The following is a 15322-nucleotide window of genomic DNA, read 5'->3' as shown; positions in this document are numbered from 1 at the left end:
AAATGGTGCACAAGCCTCCGAGGCAGTCCACAGATCTGAAATAAATCTGGTCCATTTTTCAGGCAGGTGTCTATTTCCTTTTCCCAGTCTGCCAGGATCGAAAAGGTCACGGAAAGTAAAATCCAGGAAGGATATAAACCAAATGGCCACCCCAAACCCATCAGCTTCCTACTGGGCAGCTTAGTCCCAATTAAGTCACTAACCATGTCAGCCAGGGATAAGAATGCAATTTTACAAACTATAATTGCTGAAGATTTTACCTGCTCGGCTTTGGTCACGGACTCATCACATGACTCCTCATCCTTTTCAGTAAACAGGAAAGCTTCATTCCCACTCTGCATTACATCTTCCATCAAAAGAGAGACGCCAAGTAGTTCAGCATTGGCCACATTTCGATCACGATCGTTCAGTTTGCACAGGCACATCTGGAATAAAGAGAAATGGCAGCAATTCTAAGGTGCCATGACCCCTGAGTCACAGGCTTCTTTGGTGATCAGCTGCAATATATTTCTTGTCACACTTGCAAAAGCAATAGGGCGGGCATCTCCAATAATGGGGCTATGTCCCTACATCGGCGTGAAAAGCGGCGCCAACCACTCCGGCGTCAACGGTCCCCGATAACAGGGAATGCTCCCCTTCCTAGGGGGCTAGGTTGGCGCCGGAGCGGTCCCCGCAGCTCCAGCCGGCGAGGAACAGCCCGCGCGGGTTCGCGCATGCGCGCTACGGCCAGAGTATTTCAGCGCATGCGCGGTGGTTCCCTTCTCCACACCAGTCCCCAGGCAATATGGTGGAGCCCTACAGGGGCCCGCGCGGAGTAAAATAGGCCATCACGGAACCAGCCCGCCCGCTGATCGGTCGGCCCCGATCACGGGCCTGACCACCGTGCCCCACGCCCACCGGGGTCGGATCCCCCCGCCTCCCCTCCAGGACGGCCCCCGCAGACTCACCTTCCAGGTCCCGCTGTGTGGTACCTGAGTAACCCACGCCGGTGGAACTCGGCCAAACTCATCGGCCACTCGGTCCGACGTGGCGGGTATCCCACGGGCGCCCGAGAATCGGTGGCGGAGAATGGGGAAGGCGGCGTCGGGGTGGCGGGGCGCGATTCATGCGTGCCTCCGGGGATTCTCCAACCCGGCGCCGAGTCGGAGAATCCCGGCCACGACCTTTCAGTATCAATGTCATTGCACATCAATGACACTCAATGCACCGGCTGTTATTTATCTCACAACACCAGGTTAAAGTCCAACAGGTTTGCTTTGAATCACTAGCTTTCGGAGCGCAGTTTCTTCCTCAGGTGAATGATGTGAATGAGCTGCGCTCCAAAAGCTAGTGATTCGAAACAAACCTGTTGGACTTTAACGTGGTGTTGTAAGACTTCTTACTGTGCTCAGCCCAGTTCAACGCCGGCATCTCCACATCAGGGGCTGTTTAGCACAGGACTAAATCGCTGGCTTTGAAAGCAGACCAAGGCAGGCCAGCAGCACGGTTCAATTCCCGTAACAGCCTCCCCGAACAGGCGCCGGAATGTGGCGACTAGGGGCTTTTCACAGTAACTTCATTGAAGCCTACTTGTGACAATAAGCGAGTTTCATTTCATTTCATTTCATGGTTATTTATCTCAACACCCGTTCTTCAAAATCTCTAATTGCATATCATTCTGAGGTACAATGTAAATACTAAAACCGAGATTGGCTGCGTGGCAGGAAGCAGAGGGCGATGGTCGAGGGGTGTTTTTCTGACTGAAAGCCTCTGTACAGTGGGGTCCCACAGGGATCAGTATTGGGATCTTTGCTGTTTGTGGTTTATCTAAATGATTTAGATATGAATGTAGGAGGGTTGGTCAGTAAGTTTGCGAATGATACAAAAATTGGTGGGGTGGTAAATAGTGAGGAGAATAGTCTTCGATTACAGGAAGATATAGGCAGGCTGGTCAGACGGGCTGATCAGTGGCAAATGGAATTCAATCTGGTTAAGTGTGAGGTGATGTACTAGGGCAGCACAAACGAGGTAAAGGAATACATGATAAACAGCAAGACCCTGGGAAGCACTGAGGATCGGAGGGACCTTGGTGAAAATTTACAGTGGCCCCTTAAGATGGCAGAGCAGGTGGACACAGTGACTAAGAAGACATCTGGTATACTTGCCTTTATTAGCCGAGGCAAAGAGTTAAAGAACAGGGAGGTTACGCTGGAACTGTATAAAACGTTGGTTAGGCCACAGCTAGAGTATTGTGTGCTGTTCTGGAATCCACATTAAAGGAGGGGTGTGATAGCACTGGAAAGGGTGCAGAGGAGATTTACCAGGATGTTGTCTGGGCTGGAGAGATTTAGCTATGAAGGGAGATTGGATAGACTGGGGTTGTTTTCCTTGGAACAGAGGAGACTGAGGACGGGAGATGATTGAGATGTATACAATTGTGAGGGCTTAGATAGAGTAGACAGGATCAAGCTTTTCCCCTTGATGGATGGACCAGGGGCATTGATTTAAGGTAAGGGGCAGGAGGTTTAGAGGGGATGTGAGGAAAAACCTTTTTATCCAGAGGCAGAGACCCTCATAACACTGAAGATGTATTTAGATGTGCACTTGCGATCCCAGGATGTACAAGGCTGGAAAATGGGATTAGAATGGTTAGGTGGTTGTTTTTGATCGGCGCAGATGCGATGGGCTGAAGGGCCTTTTCTGTGCTGGATGAATCTATGACTCTATGGGAGCTTAAGTGCTCTCCGCAATAGAGAAAATGCAACCAAATTAATGCTTCTACCTGCATACTATACTCAATAGTATGAAAGTTGCCGAGCATCACTGGGACAAATCCTTCTCTTGCTAAGAAGGTTCTCCAGGGAAACAGTGCAGAGGCCTAGAACAGAAAACACTGGGTCAATAAAGGAAGAGAAACCTGTAAATAAGCTCAGTTGTGAAGTATAAAAAAGGAAAATACTGCAGCTGCTGGAACTCTGAAACAAAACCAGAAAATGCCAGAACCACTCAGCATATCAGGCAGCATCTGTGGTGAGAGGAAGGTTGTCGTGTTAAGCACACTGAGATAACACGGGCTGCAACTGGATGCAGCTTTAACTGAAAGATATTCCAGACATTGAAGTTAGTTCAATTTGATTTATTGAATCTGTCACACAGTTAGCTCAGTTCTCTGTGAGTTCAACTCTCTGCTAACCTAAGTGTGATTACTCGGTCTGACTGAACCAGACTAGCTCTTAGCCACATGCTGTAGGTGTTATGTGATATATACACCTGACTCACTCTGTAGATGTCCCCAGTGGAAAGAGGTGGAGTGTGAGTGCCTCGTGCCTTTTATAGTGGGAAACCACCCCCAAGTGTTCTGCCTGTTGATTGGTTATGTACTGTTTTGTGTTCATTAGCTGCCTGTCTGTATCTCATTATGTGCATGTCTGCATATCATGACATCTCCCCTTTTGAAATGTTTTTCTGTAGCATATGTGAAAGTATTTACATGTGTAGGCCGAAAAACTAACTTATTTACATACAATGGCAGATGGGAACATATGTACATGTGAGAACAGGCGCCTAATGTGCGAAAACAGAACAGAGCAAACAAAACAAATGTTCATAAGTCCAGTCTCTGGGGCTTGCGTCTGATCCTGGTCGACCGCCGGAGAGGTGGTGGAGGGGACGACGGCACCTTGATGGGCGGGGTTGCAGCCGAACTGGTGGATCGTGGTTCGAGGTGTCAAGAGGTGGCACAATAACGGATGGAAACATAAAAGAATGTGGTTGCGGGCGGGCAACTGTGCGCAGTGCCCGTCTGTTGGGCCGCTCAACAGAGCCATCAGCCATACGCACAACATACAATCGAGGAGCAGCCTGTCGAAGAACAACCACTGGAGCTGACCAGCCTCCATCAGATAGTTGATCCGAACAGCATCTGCCGGGGGTAGCACAGGCAAATCGGTGGCATGAGCATCACAGCCCTGCTTTTGCTGATCCCCGAGTTTCTGCAGCACCGGGAGGTGATCCAGATCAGGCAAGTGTATGGCTGGGAGCGTCGTCCGCAGGTCCCTGTTCATCAGGAGTTGAGCCGGTGACATGCTGGTAGACAGAGGGGTTGCCCTGTACGCAAGCAGCGCTAGGTTGATGTCAGAAGCAGAATCCGCGACATTGCAGATGAGCTGCTTCACTATGTGCACCCCTTTCTCAACCTTCCCGTTGGACTGCGGGTAATGTGGGCTGGAGGTGACGTGATGAAACTGATCTAACTGGGCAAATCTTGACCACTCTTGGTTGCTGAAGCAAAGACCGTTGTCACTCATGCCAGTGAGTGGAATACCATGCCTGGAGAACGTCTCTTTACAGGCCTTGATGACGGTCTTGGATGTGAGGTCCGAGAGCTTCACGACTTCCGGGTAGTTGGAAAATTATTCAACGATTAATACATAATCACGACCATTGGCGTGAAAGAGGTCAATGCCCACCTTGGACCACGGGGAGGTCACGATTTTGTGCTGCTGAAGCATCGCCTTGCTCTGTGCTGGCTGAAAGCGTTGACAGGTCGGACAGTTGAGGACCATATTTGAGATGTCCTGACTAATCCCAGGCCAGTGGACAGCTTGCCTGGCTCTGCGTCTGCACTTCTCGACACCCAGATGTCCCTCATGGATATTTGCCGGAGCACCAAGCTCTGGAGACTGGGTGGAATGACAATGCGGTCCAGCTTGAGGAGGATGCCATCAACCACCGTCAGGTCGTCCTTCACATTGAAGAATTGAGGGCACTGCCCTTTTTGCCAGCCATTGGCGAGGTGGCGCATGACACGCTGCCGAAGAGGGTCTTTGGCTGTCTTGTCGCGAATGCGGATCACCTTTTCATCCAACGCCGGGAGTTTGCTGGCCCACAGCTGCACCTGTGATTCGATCTGTTGGATGAATGCCGGAGGGTCAGCAGGCAAGGTTATGGAGCGGGGCAAGGCATCCGCAATAATGGGCTCCTTGCCAGGCGTGTACACGAGTTCAAAGTCGTACCTTCGGAGTCTGAGGAGGATGCGCTGCAGCTGGGGCGTCATGTCATTCAGGTCCTTGTGGATAATGTGGACCAGAGGCCTGTGATCCGTCTGGACAGTGAACGTCGGCAGGCCGTAGACATAATCGTGGAACTTGAGAATTCCAGTGAGAAGGTCCAGGCATTCCTTTTCAATTTGGGCGTACCGCTGCTCGGTGGGTGTCATCGCCCGTGGTGCGTAGGCAACCGGTGCCCAGGATGAGGTGTCATTGCGCTGGAGCAACACAGCGCCGATGCCGTCGTGGCTCGCATCTGTCGAGATTTTCGTTTCCCTGTCAGGATCAAAAAATGCCAAGACGGGTGCAGTGGTGAGCTTGGCTTTCAGCTCCAACCACTCTGCTTGAGGAGCTGCCTGCCACTCAAAGGCAGTGGACTTTTTCACCAGGTGTCTGAGGGCTGTGGTGTGTGAGGCCAGATTTGGGATAAACTTGCCCAAAAAGTTTACCATGCCTAGGAAGCGCAGCACCGCCTTCTTGTCTTCAGGGGTCTTCATGGCTTCGATGACCTTGACCTTGTCTGTGTCCGGGCGCACACCCTGCTGCGGTATCTGGTCACCTAAGAACATCAGTGTCGACATGCCAAAGCAACACTTAGCCCTGTTCAGCTTGAGGCCATTGGCATGGACACGGCGGAATACCTGCTGGAGACGAGATATGTGCTATTCGGGGGTTGTGGACCAAATGATAACGTCATCCACATACACACGAACCCCTCCATCATCTGCTCCACGATTCTATGGAAGATCTCAGAGGCCGAGACAATGCCGAACGGCATACGGTTATAGCAGTACCTGCAAAATGGTGTGTTGAAGGTGCGGAGCCTTCTGCTGGACTCATCCGGCTGGATTTGCCAGAATCCATGTGACGCATCTAACTTTGTGAAAAACCGGGTGTGTGCCATCTCACTTGTGAGTTCCTCCTGCTTCAGGATGGGGTAGTGTTCCCGCATTATATTCTGGTTGAGATCCTTGGGATCAATACAGATGCGCAGCTCCCCCGAAGGCCTTTTTACACATACCATCGAGCTGACCCAGTCAGTCGGTTCTGTAACTTTGGAGATGATGCCCTGATCCTTCAACTGTGCCTTCAGGCGCTTCTTCAGTAGAGTTGGGACCCGGCGTGGTGCGTGGACCACAGGCGTGGCATCAGGCCGTAGCACGATCTTGTACCGATATGGCAGAGTGCCCATCCCGTCAAACACATCCGGATACTGAGCGAGGATGTCGTCAATGCCGGCTTGAAGATCGGCGTTGGGGGAGGTCATTGTGTGTGTAGACCCGTGCACAAGGTTTAGCTGCTTGCATGCATGTACCCCGAGCGGGGAGGACCTATCTGGCTTGACGATTTCAAACCTTAGCCTTGCGTGATTGCTCCTGTTGGAGACGAGCAGATGGCAGGATCCCAGTGCTGTGATGGCATTGCCGTTATAGTCCAGGAGCTGGCAGGCTGCTGGAAGGAGCTTGGGTGGCTTCTTGATGCGGTTGAAATCTGCCTGTGAAAGGAGATTGGCAGAAGCACCTGTGTCCAGCTTGAACTGGATAGAACATTGATTTACTTGCATCACCGCACGCCATTTGTCCGCAGAATCCACAGTGAGGATGGGCAGGCTCCGTGATGATGTCGGTGAGGCATGGTCACGTGTGTTAATGATGCCCACATGGTAGGGGGAACTCCAGGCAATCGTCCTCTGGATCCGTTGCACTGCCAGGATCAGAATCCTGTAAATCTTGCTGTACACTCCGAACGCACCTGCGTTGGAGTTGGGAATGCTGGCCCTTGACTGGTGGTGCAGTCCTGCACAAGGCTGCATAGTGTCCAGGCTTTCCGCAATTTAAACAGCGCCTGCCTCTTGCAGGGCAGTGTTTCTTTAAGTGGGCAGTGCCTCAGTTCGGGCACGTCATGACGTCGTTACGCTCCGTGCGTCGTCGCACATGCGCAGTGCGGCCGGCAGACGTTCGCACCTGCGCAGTGTGGTGATCGGTCGCTTCGTTGTCCCATTCGCATCGCGCATGTGCGGGGCTCCGGGAAGAGCGCGCAAAATGGCCGCTTTCATCAATGTTGAGGCGCTGCATCTGGGAGATGGCCTGCACACACTCTGCCTCGTGGGAGGCAAGTTTCTCATTTTCAGCCGATTTGTATTGGGAATACTGATTTTTGGCGTGCTCATGCACTGTACATGTTTCAATCGCGACTGACAGGGTCATATGCTTGATTTTTAACAGCTGCTCCCTCAGAGGATCAGAGTGAACTCCAAACATGATTTGATCTCTGATCATAGAGTCAGCAATATCACCAAAGTTGCAGGACAGCACTGGTAGACGGAGATTAGTTAAGAAGGAGTTGAAAGATTCATCTTTACCTTGTAGGCGTGTTGGATATATATAGCGCTCAAAGATTTCATTGGTGTCCACTTCACAATGACTATCAAACTTGTCCAGGATGGTCTAAAACTTTGTCTTGTTCTGGCCTCCGGTGACGTTAAACGAGTTGAAGAGTTGGATGGCTTGATCCTCCCGCAGTTGAGAGGAGAAGCGCAATCTTTCTTGTATCAGATGCACCGTCGAGATCTGAGGCTTCGATGTACAACAGAAACCTTTGCTTGAAAGTCTGCCAATTGGCACTGAGATTGCCGGAGGTCCGCAGCTGTTGAGGAGCCTGGATCATCTCCATGGTGGTCATTTGCTGGTCGTCACGGAACAGGTGGAGGTAAACCACCTAGGGATAGCAGTTTTCTGGTACCATGTCGTGTTAAGCACACTGAGATAACACGGGCTGCAACTGGATGCAGCTATAACTGAAAGATATTCCAGACCTTGAAGTTAGTTCAATTTGATTTATTGAACCTGTCACACAGTTAGCTCAGTTCTCTGTGAGTTCGACTCTCTGCTAACCCAAGTGTGATTACTCTGTCTGACTGAACCAGACTAGCTCTTAGCCACGTGCTGTAGGTGTTATGTGATATATACACCTGACTCACTCGGTAGGTGTCCGCAGTGGAAAGAGGCGGAGTGTGAGTGCCTCGTGCCTTTTATAGTGGGAAACCACCCCAAGTGTTCTGCCTGCTGATTGGTTATGTCCTGTTCTCTGTGTTCATTAGATGCCTGTCTGCATATCATGACAAAGGTAGCATTAACATTTTGGGCCAATGGCCCTTAGTTAGGATCTGGAGTGTTTGTCTTTTTCTGGTTTTACTTCAATTACGAGGCACCCCTCATTAAAACCTCTCTCTGTATGGCCGTCAAACACCATGACGGAGTCTCCTAAGATTACCTTTATGGATGATACAAAACTTCAAAGCATTGGGAAGTGAAGAGGATAGTGTGTAGAGCTTCAAAAGAACTTAAGAGAGGTTGTTGGAAAGGACAGACAAGTGGCAGATGCAATTTATTACAGAGAAGTGTGAAGTGATTCACTTTGTAGGAAGAACATAGGGAAATTATAAGATACAATTCTAAGATACAATTCTAAAGGGGGGACAGAAGCAGAGGATTCAGGGAGTATGTGTGAATAAATCATTGACGGTGGCACAAAAGGTTGAGAGAATGCTTATTAAAGCAGACAGACAGGCAGCAACCCGGTGGCGCAATGGTAGCACTGCAGCCTCACGGCGCCGAGGTCCCAAGTTCGATCCCGGCTCTGGGTCACTGTCCGTGTGGAGTTTGCACATTCTCCCCGTGTTTGCGTGGGTTTTGCCCCCACAGCCCAAAGTTGTGCAAGGTAGGTGGATTGGACACGCTAAATTGCCCCTAATTGGAAAAATTGAATTGGGTACTCTAAATTTTTTTTAAAAATAAAAATTAAAGCAGACAGTATTCTCGGTTTTATTAATAGGGGCATAGAGTACACAGAGGTACCCCATAACCCTACCTAACCTTTTGGACACTAAGGGGCAATTTATCATGGCCAGTCCACCTAACCTGCACATCTTTGGACTGTGGGAAGAAACCAGAGCACCCAGAGGAAACCCACGCAGACACGGGGAGATAACTTGCAAACTCCACACAGTCCCAAGGTTGGAATTGAACCTGGGTCCTTGTCATTGTGAGGCAACCTGTGCTAACCACTGTGCCACTGTGGATCAGGATTGACATGGTAGATCTCTATCTTATACTAACCCTGGTACTCCATGCATCCATTGGCTGTGGCAGAGGAAGCAATGAACCATACAGGCTGCTAACTACAGAGTTACTTATGGTTGGCAGTGCTTGGCACATACTGTCCGTCACGGTTTGAAAAGCTGACACATTCCCAGCAGACAGAAAAGTTTCCCTGTGAAAAGACAAGTCAGAATGTGAATTTGCAGCACAGAAAATATGATAATTGCTTTCACATCAGCTGCCTTCATTGCGACAGGACAACTGGTGAACAAGAAGGTTTAATATACAGCTTAGTATTCTGCAACACACGGTGTGCATGACAATCAAATAACATTCCAGTCAGACCAGATAAAACATCCATATTTCAGGTCGTATAACTCTGACCATTTACACCAGAGGAGTCACATTTCTATCAATATTTATGAGCTAATAGATGGAATGCAGAATTATTCAATTATGTGTATGGCAGAGAGAGAAATTACATTTAAAAAGAAGTATGCAGGATACATCATTGCCTGATAGTGTACTGTAAATTATTTCTCAGGAAGCCTGCATTAATTCCTAGCAAAAAGGAAGATGGTTGTGGTTGTAGGAGGTTGAAGGTCAATCATTTCAGTTCCAGGGCATCACTGCAGGAATTCCTCAGGGTAGTGTCCTAAGCCCCACCATCTTCAACTGCTTCATCAATGACCTTCCTTCCGTCATCAGGTCAGAAGTGGGGGCCTTCGCTGATCACTACGCTATGTCCAGCACCATTCGCCATTCCTCAGACAATGAAGCAGTCTGTCATGATATTCAGATAAACATCATGGTGCAAACACACATACACACTGATGGAATAGATGGAATGCAGAATTATTCAATTACGTGTATGGCAGAGAGAGAAATTACAGAGAGAGAAATGGACAGATCAATGGACCAATCAACACACAAGCAACATCACAGCCAATCACAAGCAAGTGCACACGCACTATAAAACGGGGAACACCACAGTTCCCGCTCATTCCAGCAGGAGACAGCTCAGGGCACAGAGCTCACAGCGTGCCACTCAGACATTCAACATGTGCTGAGTGCCTCTCCAAGATAGTGTTAGGGCTGGGTCCACAGGTTAAAGGGTAATGAACGGACCACAGTAACAAGTTTACAGATGTTGTTAATGATAGTAATAAAACAGAGTTGTACCATCTGCAACCATGTTGGTTCGTCTGTATAGCAGAACACCCAACACGACATAGTACCAGTATTGGAACCCAGCAACTGTGAGACCTACCTACACATCTTCAGTGATCCGCCATGCTGCGCCATGGACACCATCAGCCCGCCGCAGACGCTCCAAATTGCAGGAAACCTCGGCGTCAACTGGAAGCTGTTTAAACAGCGCTTCCAGCTCTTCCTAGAAGCCACAGAAAGGGAGAATGCTTCGGACACCAGGAAGATCACCCTCCTCCTCTCCACGGCAGGGCAACACGCCATCCTCATCTATAACTCCCTGGTGTTCGCGGAAGGTGAGGACAAGATGAAGTACAAGACAGTCCTTCTCAAACTTGAGCAACACTTCAGCGTCGAGGTAAATGAGAGTTTCGAGAGGTACCTCTTCCAGCAGTGCCTGCAGGGTAAGGATGAGCCTTTTCAATCTTTCCTAACACACCTCCGTATCCTCGCTCAGTCCTGCGGTTACGAGGCCACCTCCGATTCCATGATTCGGGACCAGATACATTTTGGGGTCACCTCGGGCACCATACGCCAGCAGCTCCTCAAAATTAAAAGCCTCACCCTAGCCACCGTCATCAAAGCCTGCGTCTTCCATGAAAACGCGATCAGCCGGTACTCCCAATTCCAGGCGGCCGAATCGGCACAGCAGGGGTCCTACAAGGCCAAGCGGGTCCAGGCGATCGAATTCCTCCCGGCCCGCGGCCCGGACGAGGGCGGCTATTTTGCGCTCTTTCCGCGCCCTCCCGCGCTTGTACGTGCCAAAAGAGACGTCAACGCAGAGGGACGTGACGCGCAGGCGCGCTCTACGCAGGACCGAACTGCGCATGCGCGATGGCGCAACGAACACCATGACGTCACGACGTGCGGCAACTGTGGATCCGCACATTTAAAGCCGCAATGTCCAGCAAAGAACCGACAATGCCTCCGCTGTGGCAAGATCGGCCACTACGCTGGCTGCTGTCGAGCAGCTCAACCTGCCAACGCTCCCCAATTCCGCCAGCCTCGCAGGGACGTGCGGACCATTCAGCCTCCATACACCGAGTCATACCCTGACGATATACAGATCGGTGATACAGACAACCGGGAAGCCTTCCATGTTGCGGTCATTGACAGGAACCGGATGTCCCCAAGCAGGACCCACCAGCCGATGCCAGTGCACAGCGTCAATCCGGGTGATGAATGGTGTGCCACCCTAACGGTCAACCGATCACCAATCACATTCCGTTTAGACACTGGTGCCTCCGCCAACCTAATAGCATGGTCAGCCTTCTACGCCTTGAAGGTCAGACCACCGATTCAGCCATCCCGTTGTAAGATGGTCGACTACAACAGAAACGTCATTCCGGCCATGGGATCCTGCCAGCTCCAGGTGACACACAATGCATACACAGCATCACTGTCCTTTGAGATAGTTGGATCATCGAAGGACTCCCTGCTAGGCGCACAGGCATCTAAGATCCTCCACCTCGTTCAGCGGGTACACGCTCTGTCTCCAGAAGGCACGTCCGATTTCCCGGATGCAGAATTTAAGGCACAGCTCCACTCGCTCCTCGCCCACAACCAGGAGGCATTCGAGGGCATGGGCACACTTCCCTACACTTACAGAATACGGCTCAAACCGGACGCCACCCCGGTCATTCACGCACCTCGTAGAGTCCCAGCACCACTCAAAGACCGCATCAAGCAGCAGCTGCAGGATCTCCAGGACCAAGGAGTGCTATCCCGGGTCACGGAGCCCACGCCATGGGTAGCTCCATGGTGTGTGTAAAGAAGCCCTCTGGTGAATTCGGGATCTGCATTGACCCGAAAGACCTAAACAACAACATCATGAGGGAACACTACCCCATACCCAAACGGGAAGAGATCACGAGCGAAATGGCCTGGGCTAAAATCTTTACAAAGCTGGATGCCTCGAAGGGTTTTTGGCAGATTCAGCTGGATCAGTCCAGCAGGAAGCTGTGCACCTTCAACACTCCTTTCGGCAGGTTCTGCTATAACAGAATGCCGTTTGGCATCATCTCGGCATCCGAGGTGTTTCATAGAATCATGGAACAGATGATGGAGGGCATCAAAGGGGTGCGCGTCTATGTTGACGACGTCATCATCTGGTCCACCACACCACAGGAGCACATCAGTCGTCTCCAGCGTGTCTTTGCGCGGATACGGGAACACGGCCTGCGCCTCAACCGAGCCAAGTGTTCTTTTGGCCAAACCGAGCTAAAGTTTCTGGGGGACCACATATCCCGGTCAGGAGTGCGTCCGGATGCAGACAAGGTGAGCGCCATTACAGCCATGCCGCAGCCGGCAGACAAGAAAGCAGTGCTACGCTTTCTCGGGATGGTCAATTTCCTGGGGAAGTTCATTCCCAACCTTGCCTCCCACACAACAGCTCTTCGCCACCTAGTGAAGAAGACCACGGAGTTCCAGTGGCTGCTCGCACACCAGAAGGAATGGGAAGAGCTCAAAATGAAGCTCACCACAGCCCTGGTATTGGCGTTCTTCGACACCCCTCGAGATACGAAGATCTCGACTGATGCCAGCCAGTCCAGCATTGGGGCGGTACTCCTGCAACGGGACGACACTGCATCATGGGCCCCGGTCGCCTATGCCTCGCGGGCCATGACCCCCACAGAACAGCGCTATGCGCAGATCGAGAAGGAGTGCCTGGGTTTGTTAACCGGCATAGACAAGTTCCACGACTACGTGTATGGTCTCCCTCAGTTCACCTTGGAAACGGACCTTCGCCCCCTGGTCAGCATCATACAAAAGGACCTGAATGAGATGACCCCTCATCCAGTGCATTCTGCACAAGCTCCGGAGGTACAATTTCCAACAGGTCTACACCCCAGGAAAGGACCTCATCATCGCGGATGCCCTATCCAGAGCAGTGAGCATACCGCCCGAGTCGGAGGGGTTCGTCTGTCAGGTCGAAGCGCATGTGGCCTTCACATCGGCCAATCTGCCAGCTGATGATTCAAGTCTTGCCCGTATTCGCCGGGAGACTGTGGCTGACCCCCTTCTACAACGAGTGATGCGCCACATGATGGGAGGGTGGCTCAAAGAACAGTGCCCACAATTCTACAATGTCCGGGACGACATGGCCGTCATTGACGGTGTCCTCCTAAAGTTGGACCGGATTGTGATTCCACACAGCATGCACAGGCTGGTCCTCGAACAACTGCACGAAGGCCACCTCAGGGTTGAGAAGTGCAGGCGGAGGGCCCGAGAAGCTGTCTACTGGCCGGGCATCAGCGACGACATTGCCAACATGGTGCTCAACTGCCCCACCTGCCAAAGGTTTCAGCCGGCGCAGCCCCCTGAGACGCTTCAGCCCCATGAGTTGGTGACGTCCCCCTGGGTGAAGGTGGGTGTCGACCTTTTTCATGCGCTCGGCAGGGACTACGTCATCATCATCGATTACTTTTCGAATTATCCAGAGGTCATACGCCTGCACGATTTGACATCGTCCGCTGTCATCAGGGCATGCAAAGACACCTTCGCTCGCCATGGCATTCCGCTTACTGTCATTTCGGACAATGGGCCCTGTTTTGCAAGCCAAGAATGGTCTTCTTTCGCTGCTTCGTATGGCTTCACACACGTGACGTCCAGCCCTCTGCATCCCCAGTCAAATGGCAAGGCGGAAAAGGGCGTTCATATCGTTATCGGCTCATCTGCAAGGCTGCTGATGCCGGATCTGACTTCTGTTTAGCCCTGCTGGCCTATCGCTCGGCCCCACTAGCCACTGGCCTCTCACCAGCCCAGCTGTTGATGGGTCGCGCCCTCAGGACCACTGTGCCATCCATTCTTGTTCCTACACCCGACTATGCTCCAGTACTGCAAAGGATGCGACAGCAGCGTGCTCAGCAGACGGTGGCACATGACACTCGGGCAACTGATCTTCCTGCCTTGGCGCCTGGAGATAACGTCCGCATCCACCTACCAGAGGGTGGCTGATCGGCAACTGCCGAAGTTCTCCGACGCGTGGCTCCCCGCTCGTTCCTGGTTCGCATGCCTGATGGCTCCATTCACTGGCGCAATCACCGGGCTCTTCGCCTGCTTCTGCGCTCGCTCCTGTTGTTCCTGATGTCGACTTCGTGGAGCCTCCTGCCACCATGCCCATTCCTCTGTCGCCTGTGGCCAGGCCCATTCCTCAGCCGGTGGATCCTGACCCACCCTTGAGGAGGTCAACCCGAATTCGTCGCCCACCTACTAGGCTGGACTGATGAGCCTGTTTCAACATTGTGGCATAAAACTTTAGTGAGTCCAATGTTAATATGTTTCTCTTTTTGTCGTTACAGGAGTTTGTTTTGATGCTTGATGTTTACACTTGTTTTGTTTATGATACAACCTCGTTGCTATGTTGCACCTGACACCTTCCTGTGTATATAGTTTAGCCTCATGTACATGTTGTAGATATTGCACACACACATTCAGCTGCACTCAATACACATCTATATTTATTAATACATAGGCTCATATTTTTGGAAAAAAGGGGGGATGTCATGATATTCAGATAAACATCATGGTGCAAACACACATACACACTGATGGACAGATCAACGGACCAATCAACACACACACAACATCACAGCCAATCACAAGCAAGGGCACACACACTATAAAACGGGGAACACCACAGTTCCTGCTCATTCCAGCAGGAGACAGCTCAGGGCACAGAGCTCACAGCAAGCCACTCAGACATTCAACATGTGCTGAGTGCCTCTCCAAGATAGTGTTAGGGCTGGGTCCACAGGTTAAACAGTAATGAACGAACCACAGTAACAAGTTTACACATGTTGTTAATGACAGTAATAAAACAGAGTTGTACCATCTGCAACCGTGTTGGTTCGTCTGTGTAGCAGAGCACCCAACACGACACAGTCCATGTCCAAATGCAGAAAGACCTGGATAATATCCAGGCTTGGGCTGACAAGTGGCAAGTTACAAATGGTAGGCAATGACCACCTCCAACAAGAGAGAATC

General features: G+C 51.1%; 1 protein-coding gene across 1 annotated transcript in view; it reads right to left on the bottom strand.

The window, feature by feature from the left end:
• LOC140411021 (uncharacterized) overlaps window positions 1-15322 on the bottom strand; it is a 399297-nt gene that overhangs the window by 151264 nt on the left and 232711 nt on the right. The window contains exons 31-33 of the mRNA XM_072499979.1: window positions 9146-9299; window positions 2762-2857; window positions 261-425 (exon numbers count right to left, since the gene is read on the bottom strand). Of these exons, the coding sequence (XP_072356080.1) occupies window positions 261-425; window positions 2762-2857; window positions 9146-9299 (415 nt within the window). The remainder of the gene's footprint in view (window positions 1-260; window positions 426-2761; window positions 2858-9145; window positions 9300-15322) is intronic.

Source organism: Scyliorhinus torazame, chromosome 4, assembly GCF_047496885.1.
Source record: "Scyliorhinus torazame isolate Kashiwa2021f chromosome 4, sScyTor2.1, whole genome shotgun sequence".
Taxonomy (NCBI): domain Eukaryota; kingdom Metazoa; phylum Chordata; class Chondrichthyes; order Carcharhiniformes; family Scyliorhinidae; genus Scyliorhinus; species Scyliorhinus torazame.
Note: the sequence above shows the minus strand (reverse complement) of the source record. Positions and strands in the feature narration are given on the sequence as shown.